General features: G+C 52.1%; 1 protein-coding gene and 1 long non-coding RNA gene across 2 annotated transcripts in view; one reads left to right on the forward strand and one right to left on the reverse strand.

Annotated features, from left to right (window-relative positions):
- Nucleotides 1-641: 641 nt before the first annotated feature.
- On the reverse strand, nucleotides 642-7,879 carry LOC129528267 (uncharacterized). Its single transcript, XR_008673502.2, has 2 exons — nucleotides 7,741-7,879; nucleotides 642-1,031 (listed from the first exon to the last, which is right to left on the reverse strand). It is a non-coding gene; the product is annotated as an uncharacterized lncRNA (long non-coding RNA).
- Nucleotides 7,793-12,216, forward strand: part of MOCOS (molybdenum cofactor sulfurase) — a 75,175-nt gene continuing 70,751 nt past the window's right edge. The window contains exon 1 of the mRNA XM_004059341.5: nucleotides 7,793-8,186. Coding sequence (XP_004059389.1) covers nucleotides 8,045-8,186 — 142 coding nt within the window. The 5' untranslated portion in view covers nucleotides 7,793-8,044. The remainder of the gene's footprint in view (nucleotides 8,187-12,216) is intronic.

Consider the following 12,216-nt stretch of genomic DNA (forward strand, 5'->3'; position numbering starts at 1 on the left):
CTGTAATCCCAGATGTTCCAGAGGCTGAGGCAGGAGAACCGCTTGAACCCAGGAGGAGGAGGTTGCAGTGGGCCGAGATCGAGCCACTGCACTCCAGCCTGGGCAACAGAGTGAGACTCCACCTCAAAAAAAAAAAAAAAAAATCTGGGACCCAGTACTGAGTGAAGACACCAGAGTGAAGGAGAGAGGCCATGCTGTGTCCGAGAAGCTCCTCCTGGGGTGGAAGGGACAGCTCCACAAAGGCTGCTCTTGCAGGGGCTCTCCTGCAGCAAGGTGCCTGCTGACTGTCCCCAGCCTGTCCCCCGACACAGAGGGATGCAAAGGCAGCCTCTTCCTGCTCAGTGGAATAGGGAAATTATATCACCTTTCACTTCCCACTCTCACTTCTGCCCCTGCTACCCTTAGTCTTTGGCTTTTGCTGACATTTTCCCCTCTTATCTTTTCTTCTGACCAAGTTCTAGGTATTTCATAGGGCAGTCTAGGTGAGGGTTGGAACCCCAATGAGTTGGGCAACAGAAACCCAGCTCACACTGGCTGTCACTGTGGGCAAGCTGTTCCCCTCATCTTTAAAAGTGGAGATGAGATTAGTGTATGGGTCTGGCTTCCACTCAACTGTGTGTGAAAAAAATTGTAAAATTTTCTTTCTGGTTTACACAAGTTAAAAGTTTGTTTCTCTCATATGAAAGGAGTCAAGGCAGACAGACCAGGATGGGGAGGGAGATGTCTACAGGGTCAAGGACCCAGGCTTTTATTTCGCTGTCTGACATCCTTAGTATGAGGCTTTCACCTTCTAGGATGGCTGCTTGGCCTCCTGCCATGGTCTTTGCATTCCAGCCAGCAAAGAGGAAGAAGGCATGAAGAAAGGCCTGCCCCTGACTTTAAAAACATTTCTTGGAAGTCCCATACTGTTTTGCTTAATCTCCTCGGGCAGAATTTAGTGTTGTGGCCATACCGAGCTTCAGGAGAAGCTGGGAAATTAAATCTTTATTGCAGATGCCCATGTGCTCAGCAGAGAACTGGGGTACTTCATTCTGGAAGAAAGGGAGAACAACAGTAACCAGTGTGTAGGATTGTTCTGAGAATTAAATGAGCCAATATATGAAAAACACTAGTTTGGTTCCTGGGATATAAATAAGACAGCAGTAATTTGTATCTGGTACTATTATGATTAAATAAAGCTCTGCTCGTGTCAACTCCATAGAGCCTTTGGTAAACCCCTCAAGTATTCTTTTTTGTTTTTCCTCTGAATTCCGGAGTATTTTGTTCCAATTTTCTTTTATGGCACTTGTCACCTTATATCTTCTATTTTTGTGTATGTTTTATGCTGTGTCAGGTAGATGCCTTCTATTGTAAGGAAGTTCATCTCAAACACAAAGGAATTACTGGCTCATATGACTGAGAAAAATTCAGTGGTGGGATAGGCTTCAGGTGCAGTTTGATACGGGCTCTGCCTTCCTTTCTCTAGTTTGCTTAGCTCTGCCCTTTCCATGGCAGCCTTCTTCTTTTGTTATTATTATTATTTGAGACTGAGTTTCACTCTTGTTGCCCAGGCTGGAGTGCAGTGGCGTGATCTCGGCTCACTGCAACCTCCACCTCCTGGGTTGAAGCGATTCTCCTGCCTCAGCCCCCTGAATAGCTGGGATTACAGGCACACGCCAACACTCCTGGCTAATTTTTGTATTTTTAGTAGAGACGGGGTTTCACCATGTTGGCCAGGCTAGTCCTGAACTCCTGACCTCAGGTGATCCACCCACCTCAGCTTCCCAAAGTGTTGGGATTACAGGCATGAGCCACTGGGCCTGGCCTGTTATTATTTTTAATAGAGACAGGGCCTTACTATGTTGCCCAAGCTGGTCTCAAACTCCTGGGCTCAAGCCATCCTCCTGTCTTGGCCTCCCGAAGTGCTGGGATTATAGGGGTGAGCCACCATGCCTGGCCACATGGCAGCTTTCCCCTGAGGCCGTTCTCCCTCATTGCCGTAAGAGGAATGCAAACAGCCCCTACATTACTTTTTTCCTTGTTAGTATCAAAGGAAATAACTCTTAGCATTAAGTCTCTAACTTTACTCTGACTGGACCATTCCTCAACTAATCACAGTGGGCAGGGGAAAGCCGCATGTTAAGTGGCTTGGGCCTGCCCATCTGATGTAACAAGCTGTGAGATCACCTGTGCTGGCCTAGAGGCAGAGTAGGTCCCAGTGAGATCACATAGCTGCTCTAACGTGGGGTGGTTCTCCAAAGCAAAATCAGAGGGGCCAATGGATACAGGATGGGCAACCAATGCAAGCCCCCTATACGAGCCTGCTAAAGCCTAAACACCTGCGCATCAGATGGTTTTCCTGTTGTCCACAGCATCCCTGAGTTCAGCAAATATGTATTGTCACATATTTGCTGAATTCAGGGATGAATGAGTTTGATAATGCTGATGGCTGGTGGAGGAAGTATTCTCAAATGTAATCTGCCAGTCAATAAATAGAATATCTGAGATTCCTGTCTTGGTGGTTAAAGGGGTAGGGGGCAAAGAGTAGGAGGGAGGTGCTAGCACAGAAGGGACCAAGAAGGGGCTGGCCTGGCTCAGTGGACCTGCTCATGAATGAACATGGGAGAAGCCGAGCCCCCAGGAAGACAGCGCCAGGAAGATTGCTGCTCTGGGCCCTTTGCCCTCTCAGTCCTGTGGTCTGCCTGGTATTGGTGGGTTTGGTTGTTTCAAACATTAGATATAATGGAGCCTTGTTCCCAATCATTTCATGATGTTGAACTGCCCTTTTCGTTTCTATTCACAGGAAAGGTCTTGTGTCACTCTAGGGGAGGGAGCTTCCTGGGGTTTCTGATCTTTCTTTCCACTGCTCTCAGTTTCTACCAGGGCACTCTGCCAGTCTTTGGAGATAAACTTGCTCCAATGCTATGTCTGTCTCACTGCTTCCTGTGCCAGCCCTCTTCTGACTTCCTAGGTACCAGGATATCCAGGTCTGTGAGCTCTCATTGTTGGAAAAGTGTGCATTTTGCTCTAGTAGGAAACACTTAAGTTAATTTCATTATCCAAACCAAATTCAGCCTTCTTAGACATACCTATCCCTATCCTGATATTTGTTGGGAAATTTGATCCCTCGTAATTGCAGCCCCCAACTGTAGGTTGGTGCAAAAGTAATTGCAGTTTTTGCCATTTTGATGCAGAAGCCGCAATTACTTTTGCAGCAACCTAATATCTTCCAGACTAGGAGGCCAAGGTTTTCAGGGGGCTCGCCAGTGGGAAAACCTCTACCCTTACTCACCATTTAGGACTTGACCACTATAGTGGAGCTGCCATGCCCACCTGGATAATAGAGCTGTTCCTGCTTAGGCCACTGCATACCACCTACCCAACAAGTTTAGCAATCTGTCCTAATTGTTTAACCCTTGTCCTAATAGGCCTTATGGCCTTAGATATTGCCAAGGTGCTCTCTTCTGGCTCTGTCCCCACTTCTCTAACTGAACTTTCCCACCTGTGGCATGAGACAGAGACCCTTTAAGTGCCACTGTCCCCAGGGTTCTGGCCTCTTTCCCTAAGCACTTCAGAGCTCCTGAGATGACCTGTCCACAAGCCCCTCACATGACTCAAGTCTCCAACCCCAGACACTCTGTCCCTTTTGAGCCCTGAATCTCCACTGAGATGTCCTGACCGAGTTCCATATTGTCTCCCTATGCCTGAGACTCCCTCTGTCCACTCAGTCTCCCAATCTGACAGCACCAAGTCACCTTGGGCCAGTCCTTCGTCCCATTCATCCCTGAATTTCATCACCTCTGCACAATCTGGGCCTCAGACCAGGCCCTCACTGCTCTTCGCCAGGACTTTTGCCCAGCCTCTGACAGCAGGGCTGCCTGCAACCTCCCCACTCCCACCTCCCCCACTGCTGCCTGGGGTCTAAGCACACCCCGATCCAGCCACTCTCAGGAGGAGACTCTCGGGTGTTCATGTCCCTTTTAGACCAAGGCCAGCTTTCTCCTCTGTACCAGAAAGTCTGACCCCTCTTACTTCTCTCACTCCCCATCGCACTTATCCCCACAGAGCTGCAGTCTGTGCTCCAGCTTCATTAAAAGTCCTGCATCTGGAATTCTCTGAGCCTTTTTGCAGCTCTAGACCTTTGAGTATGGAATGCTGCCTTCCTTCCCCCACCTCCTCCTCCAGGACCCTCTGGGCAGGTCTCCCAGCAGCCCCAGGTCTGGGAGGCTCTTTACCCCGAGCCTGGACCTTTGTGGGAAGGACTTTTCTCTAGCGCTCTGCAGCCTGGAGGGGTGACCTGACTATGAACCTATCTCCTTCCTCATCCCAGGAGCCTCTCAGGCACAGAGACTGCCTTGCTGACTGTTGTCTTCTCAGTGCCTACCATGTTTACAGCAGGGCACAACTGCCCAGTGAACACTGAATAAATGCCCCTGCCAAAAGCACTAGTAATTTTCAAGTGAATCTTCTAGTGTTTCAAGCCTGGACAGTTGCAAGAGGTTATAGCTGGTTTTCCTGCTCCCAATTCTCACAGGCTCATCCAGTCTGGTCATGGCCATTGGATAGTTCTAGCTGAATCACTCATAGGGCACTTTCTAGTTCCAAAGCCTGCCTTTCCTTGTTTGTCTACCACCAACTCCAAGCCTAACTCTGACAAGCACTCATTCATCTGCTGAGTGAGTGAATGAATGAATGAATGAATACATGAATGAATGCTTTGTATATAGTAGAGATTCTTGCAAATGGAGCCCATTGCTAGGAGACACTGGGGGTGGGAGTTGTTAACCTGGGAGCAAGGGGATTTCGGGAAGCATCATCAGGAGGTAAGGAATCAGGCTCAGTGAGGTGCACCAGGGACTAAGATTCACACGGGGAGAGATTTAAAGTACAAAATTGAGGGCATCTCACCTGTCTGCCCAACTGGCTCATAGACACATAATTTTTCAAGTTCTTAGGTGAGAAAGGGTTGCAAATGGGAGTTGGAAGAGCTGTTTTCCTACCTAGCTGTAAACTTTAGGTGCAGAAGCTGGCCTCCGGGGAACTTAGCATGGACCAGCTCAGGTTGCTTGGAAGCTCCAAGGCCAGCAGCTGGACCAGGTGAGAGGTGGCCATGGCAGCCTATAGCACAGGGCCCAGGAGATCACTCCTCCTCCCAGGTCAGACATTCCTCGGTGGGGATAGAGGTTCTGCTTAAGGCAGGGTGAGAGTGAGCAATCTGACTTCTGATAGTCTCTTTCTGGTAGGAGCGGCCCAGGGAATCTTGGTGAAATGCACCTAAGGGTGCCAATTAGAGGCCAAGACTCCCAGTGTTTCTCACATTCCCTACTCCTCCTCCCATCTTGACTGGCTCACTGCTATGGCCCACTTCAAAGGCTTCCTCCTTTGGGCTACCTTCCCTGGATATCTTGCTAGGAAGTAGCCGCTTCCTCTCTTTCAATCCTATACCTGCATCCTGAACCAGTGCTGCCTGGGCACTCAGCCCACATTGCCTTGTGGCTAGTGTAGGTTCATTTTCCTACTCAGCTGTAGGTGCTATCTTCACATCCACCCTCCCAAGCACACAGTGCCCTAGATGGGCATAGCCAACTGCTTTAAAGTATTTCTGGATTAATGGTAGATCCGTGATTTTTAATAACCTTCAGGAGTTCTGCACTGACTTGGCCTATTCCAGTCCATCACTAGGCGAGCTTGTCTGAAGCAGCACCCCTGTGGACTGGTGGTTTGTTAGTTGGCTGTAGAACTCCTTGAGAGGTTCTCCTTACATTCCCAGGGAAATGACCTAGGCCCTCCCTCCTCAGAGTGCCATTTGTGAATGGGGCATCAGCATCACCTGGGCTACTTAGAAACACAGAACCTCAAAGAGTCAGAACCTGCCTTTGAATAGGCTCTCTAGGGGATTCATGCAAATGAATGCCTGGAAACCCTGGCCTAGGGAAGACTCTCACCAGGAAGCAGGGCTTTAAAAGGATGGGTGAGGAGTGACACACTGAACAGCTGCTGGGAGGACCAACTCCACCCCTCTCAACTTAGATGGGGAAACTGAGGCCCTGGGAACCACGGTGGCTCACACCAGAGAGTTAGCAAAACACACTTCCCTGCCTGGGCTCTGGAGACTGACTTCCCAGGTGCTAGCTTGTCTTCTAGCTGTGTGCCCTTGTGCAAGTTATTCTGCCTCTCTCTGCCTCAGCTTCCCCATCTGTAAGAGCCACCTCCTAGATCTGCATATTTAATCATTGAACGACCAGGACAGGTAAGAGTGTACACAGTGCAGTGCCTGGCACACAGTGAGGCCCTGTAACTAGCTCTTGTTATTAGTGCTGCCCAAAGCCACATTCACAGAAGACAGTCCAGTATCCAAAGTGCCCGCTTGAAGCATGGCCAGAAGACAAGCAGATGGTGGGGTGGGCAGTGATGTCAATGAGCAAATGCCTGCATCCATCTATCAGTATATTAACTCCTCCTTGAACAGCTGTGGGTGTTTGTCGAGTAGGGTCCTGGACATTCAGCAGTGAGGGAGAGAGCTGGGGTGGTCGGTGGGCAGAGGCCACTGAGGAATATGGGTACCTGGGCATGGACTCTAGCGCTGCAGTCCACAGACCCCTGGGTCTCCGGCCAGGGGGAAATGAGCTCTTAGTGGCGGGTCTTTCTCTGGCCTGGTATCAGGGGCCTGGGCGGGAGAGCCAGGGCTGCGTGCTGCCTTCCCATGGCTCTCACGCTGGGCACTGGTATGCATCATGCATCAGCAAGGATCCTAGGGCATCTGCGGCCCATACCCTGGGTGGCAGCTGGCCTGGATGCAGCACAGGTTGAGCTCTTGGGGCATAGGCCTCCTTCCCACCTCGTCCCCCCGCTGTATGCCTCCAGGGCCTGTGGGCCACCTGCACCTGGTCGCCTGCCTTGGGTTCTCCACCGAGCCTGCCTCTGAGTTATCTCCCCTGAGCCCCAGCACCTGCCGCCCATCCGCACTGTCCACCATCCCTGACATTCGATTCCCCCACGAGGCACCTCGCCTGTGCGTGCAGTACCTGTTTTGCTTCCACCCCATTCCCAGCAGCGGGTTCCGCACCTGGGATCGCACGTGAGATCTCCCCCCACCCCCCCAACCGCATGCCTGGGCTCTACTACCTGCACCTGCCGCCCCACCCCCGCATCCCGCTCCGCACTTCCCGCGCATAGGTTTGGCCAGGCCCTCCCTATTGAGGCACCTGTTCTCCAAGACAGAGCCGCTGTGTCCCAGGTGCTCTGGGTGCAGGCGCGAGTGGGGATTAAAGGAGGCGCTCTTATTCCACTCTGTCCGGGACAGGGGCGGCTTTGTCCTAGGGCACTCTTGCTTTAATAGAGAGGGCCTGGCCACACCCACGTGCGGGAAGTGCGGGGCGGGATGCCGGGTTGGGGAGGCAAGGGCAGGAAGTAGGGCCCAGTACGCGGTTGGGAGGGCGGGGAAGCTCAGCTTACGTGGATCCCAGCTGCAGGGCCCGCTCCGGGGGAAGCCCCCGAGCTTCCGGGTTCCGACAGTGTGCAGCCACTGAGAATTTATTAGCCTCGTGGATCCCTAATCTTTCCCCTTTTCTACCCTTTGCTCAGCCGCATTCTAACAAACGGCAAGCACACGCCCCGCTGGGTAGCAGCAACCCGAGAACGCCCCCACCCCCCGCCCCCGCCAGACGCCGGTCCCCGCTTGAGAGGGTGAGGGTCCCGAGACCCCTGCGAGGAGGAGGGTCGCGGGGTTCCAGGATGCCGATGCCAAGCAGGAAAGATCACCTCGTTGCTTCTTCCACCGGCCTCTCCGCGAGACATAGCTAAACTTGAACTTGGCATTCCAAGGGTCTGGAAACATCTTCGTGGGACCCATCGAGAGGTTGTTTAAAGACGGGCACCCGCTCCCGCGCCCAGGTGGGGAAAGGGCTGGCCAGAAGTGAAAGTCCGGTCGGGGCGCCACACCTAGGCTGCGGATTCCAAGAGACCGGAGGCTGGCGGCCTGGGAGGCGCGGCGGGGGCGGAGTCGCCGGGGGCCGGCTTCGCGCACTTCCCGGGCCTGGCCAGCCTGGATGGACTAGCCGGGGCTATGGCCGGCGCGGCGGCGGAGTCAGGGCGGGAGCTGTGGACCTTCGCGGGTTCCCGGGACCCGAGCGCACCGCGGCTAGCCTACGGCTACGGCCCGGGCAGCCTGCGCGAGCTGCGGGCGCGCGAGTTCGGCCGCCTGGCAGGTGAGGCGGGCGGGCAGGCTTGGGGGACACGAGGTTTCTGGAACCGACGTGGACGGATCTTTTGCTCCTAGTGAGAGCGGCGCTACCTCATTCGGGGCGCGTTTTGAATCGAAACTCCAGGAGGGACGTGTCCACGCGTCCTCCTAGTAGACACGGCTCCCTGAGGTCCCACCTGCAGCCCCAGGGCTTCTTGCTACTCTTACTCTTCCGACTTTCCGGTGGGCAGGACCAACCTAGCTGTCTTCCCCTTTTCCCGCCCTCCGCGAGCGGGGCTTAGGATGGTTCTTGCCCTCTCTTGCGGGAGACCCCTCACTGTAAAGGGCCTGCTGGGGCCGGGGTTGCAAAAGACAGCATGTCCAGCGGCCGTGACCCTTCGGATGTCCGCCCGAGGTAGGAGCGGTGCGTGGACCGCCAGCGCCCGGGCTGGGACAGCACCTCTGCCGGCGCGCCAGGTTGGGACCGGGAGGCCAAGGCCTCTTGGCCGGGGCCTTCCGAGGCTGCGCTCTGCAGACTCCTCTGGGATAGCCTGTATTCAACTTTGATTTTCGAAACCTCATTTTCCTTACTCTTGCAGCGTCAGAACAATCCCTCTGAGCTCCAGTTCTCTGGGGGACTGGAAGAATTAGCAAACAGTGCAATTTCACCTTTAAGAACAGGGCGAGCCTGTGAATTGGACAACACCAAGATCACATCGTGCCTTTCCTCAGAGCGGAACAGGCTGATGAAATTGCAAATCAAGCTCCATCTGGCCTTGGCCGACCCAGCCGTCTGCTGCCAGGGCCCAAGTTCGTGACTCATCCCTCTGCCAGGGACTTTGGGTGCAGGGCTTCATCAAGCCCCAGGGCCGCGTGCCGGATGGTCAAGGAGGGTCTGGTCTGCAGGTGAAGCGGGCATGTCTTGGCACAGGGCACCGGGGTTTGAGTGTATCTGCTCTGTCACGATGAACAACTGGTGACTGCTCCCCTTCTGGGGGCAGAACAGCAACCATGACTTAGGTTTCACTACTCGGGTAGCTGATTTCAGCGCTTTGGGTCACTTCCTGGTGTTGTGGAGGGTAACTGTGTTTTCCCTTTGGGGGCTGTGAGAACTGTGGCCTCCTCCTGTGTGTCTCCTCTGGCTTACTAAGTAGGGAGAGTCAGGAGGGAGACGGGGGTGCCTTCTGCCAACCTCTCTATTCACTCCTCATCCTTCCCTCTCGCAGGGTCACCTGCTGGAGACAGCTCCTCACCCTTCTTTCGTATTCTCTCTCTCTCTCTCTCCCTCTCTCTCTCTCTCTCTCTCTCTCTCTCTCTCTCTCTCTCTCTCTCTCAACAATTATGGAAATTTCCTACCGCTCAGAAATAGACGGGTACTATGAATGCCTACAGGTGCTGGGGAGGGAGGCTCTCCATTCTTTGAAGCAACTCTTCAAGGCTACCTGAGTAATTATGTCAGCACCGCACCTCCTTAAGCCCCTAAATCTCCTCCAGCTGTGATCTCTCACGGCCACTATTGGCCAACCTCTCCCCTCAATGCTACCCTGGGAAAGTAGAGCTATGTTCTGGTCCCCTCCTGGTTTCACTCTTGTCCCTCAGAGAACAGTACTTTTCCCCTCAAATGCAAAATTGGGATGTGTCAGCCCGGCTGGCCCTCAGAACTCGTTATCACTTACTGTATGTCTGGTAGTGTTGTGGGCATCTTTTATTTAATGCAAGTTCCTTGTATTTCCTCTACATTATGGTTAAAGCAGACATTTGTGCACTAATCTGACGCCCCTCCCACTGCTGGGAGTCTTGGAACATGTCCACTTGTTTTTCTCCTAGAAACAAGCCAGAGAGAGGGCAGGAAAAAACCAAAATAATATCACCTCTTCCTCGTTCCTCCTCTCCCCTCATGAAGTTTTTCTGCCAATTTGAGAATTACTCTGGTTAAGTGGTGGCTCAGAATAATTAAATGCTTAAGATTTAAGTGCTGAAATGTGTTACCTAAAGATTTGGATGGGAACTTCCTTGCCTTTGTGAAGGGAGAGTATTGAATATACAGATGTGTGTCAAGGGTCTCTGGAAGCCTTCGTGCTGAATCATGACGACTCACCATGCTGGAAAGAGAACTGGAGGGGGATGACCTAGAGCTGACCCTGGAATTCTCTTTCCTGAAGAAGGTCTGATGCCATTTAACTTTGGGGTAATTCACCTGTTTCTAATAACAGCTACACCTGTGTCCCGAGCATTGGACTGGGTGCTGCCATATAGCAACTCATTTAACCTTTGTCCTATCTACAGATGAAAGAACAGGGGCCCAGAATGGCTACTGGTGGAGCCAGGATTCAAGTCTGGGTTGATTGACTTGGATTTTGTACTGTTAACCCCTATGCTGCCTGATTTTCTCCTAACATCACGTCTATGGGTGATTTAACACAGCTTTCCCACTCTTTTGTTTTTCCTGCAAAATTAACCATTGGACCAAAAGCCAAAGCATCTTCTTCTCCAATAGCTACTTGGCCCTCCAGAAGACTGTGGCACAGTGTGAGATGCTCCCCAGCAGCTTCCAGGTCTCACCTGTGGCCTTGATGCCTGGGTGAACAAAAGCCTTTCTTTTGGTTTGGTACCTTTGTATTTCTGAATCTTTAGTAAAAGCGAACGTTGTTTTAAAAGTATCTTTTTGGACTAGCTCATACATTTGATATGGTTTGGCTCTGTGTCCCTACCTAAATCTCGTGTTGAATTGTAATTCCCAATGTTGGGAGAGGGACCTGGTAGGAGGTGATTGGATCAAGGGGGTGGATTTCCCCCTTGCAGTTCTCGTGAGAGTGCGTTCTCACAAGATCCGGTTGTTTAAAGTGTGTAGCACAAACTGGGTATGGTGGCTCAAGCCTGTAATCCTAGCACTTGGGAGGCTGAGGTGGGCAGATCACTTGAGCCGAGGAGTTCAAGACCAGCCTGGGCAACATGGTGAAACCCCGTCTCTACAAAACATACAAAAATTAGGCAGGCATGGTAGCTCATGCCTAAAGTCCCAGCTACTGTGGAGGCTGAGATGGGAGAATTGCTTGAGACTGGAAAGTCAGAGCTGCAGTGAGCTGAGATTGCACCACTTCACTCCAGTCTGGGCAACAGAGCGAGACCCTGTCTCAAAAAAAAAAAACAAAAAAAACCCACTTTTTTTGGCCAGGTGCAGTGGCTCATACCTGTAATCCCAGCACTTTGGGAGGCCAGCCTGGCCAACATGGCAAAACCCAGTCTCTACTAAAAATATAAAAAAATTAGCCCGGTGTGGTGGCACATGCCTGTAATCCCAGCTATTTGGGAGGCTGAACCTGGGAGGTGGAGGTTGCAGTGAGCCAAGATTGAGCCCCTGCACTCTAGCCTGGGTGGCAGAGCAAGACCCTATCTCTCAAAAAGAAAAAAAAAAAGAAAAAAAAAAGTGTGTAGCACCTGCCCCTTCACAAGCATGCTCGCTCTCTCTCTCTGTCTGTCTCTCCTGTCACCATATGAAGATGTGCTTGCTTCGCTTTCCACCAAGATTGTAAAGTTTCCTGAGGCCTCCCCAGCCATGACTCCTATACAGCCTGTGCAACTGTGAGTCAATTAAACCTCTTTTCTTTATAAACTACCCAGTCTCAGGTAGTTCTTTATAGCAATGTGAGAATGGACTGATACAACATTTAGTGGTATCAGATTCAAAAGTTGCCAAAGGAGGGTGAAGAATCGCCAGGGAGCCTCCCTCTCACGCCAGCTGCAGCCACTGTGTCTACCTCAGAGTCAATTGCTGTCACTCATGTCTTGTGCATCTTTCCAGTGGTTGTCCATATTTATGTGTGCATGTGCACACTTTTTGAGACGGGGACTTGCTCTGTCACCCAGGCTAGAATGCAGTGGCATGATCATAGCTCACTGCCGCCTTGACCTCTTGGGCTTAAGCTATCCTCTTGCCTCAGCCTCCCAAGTAGCTGGGACTACAGGTGTGCACCACCATGCCTGGCTATTTATTTCTATAGAGATGGGGTCTCACTATGTTGCTTATGCTGGTCTCAAATTCCTGGCCTCAAGCA

Source organism: Gorilla gorilla, chromosome 17 (assembly GCF_029281585.2).
Source record: "Gorilla gorilla gorilla isolate KB3781 chromosome 17, NHGRI_mGorGor1-v2.1_pri, whole genome shotgun sequence".
NCBI lineage: Eukaryota > Metazoa > Chordata > Mammalia > Primates > Hominidae > Gorilla > Gorilla gorilla.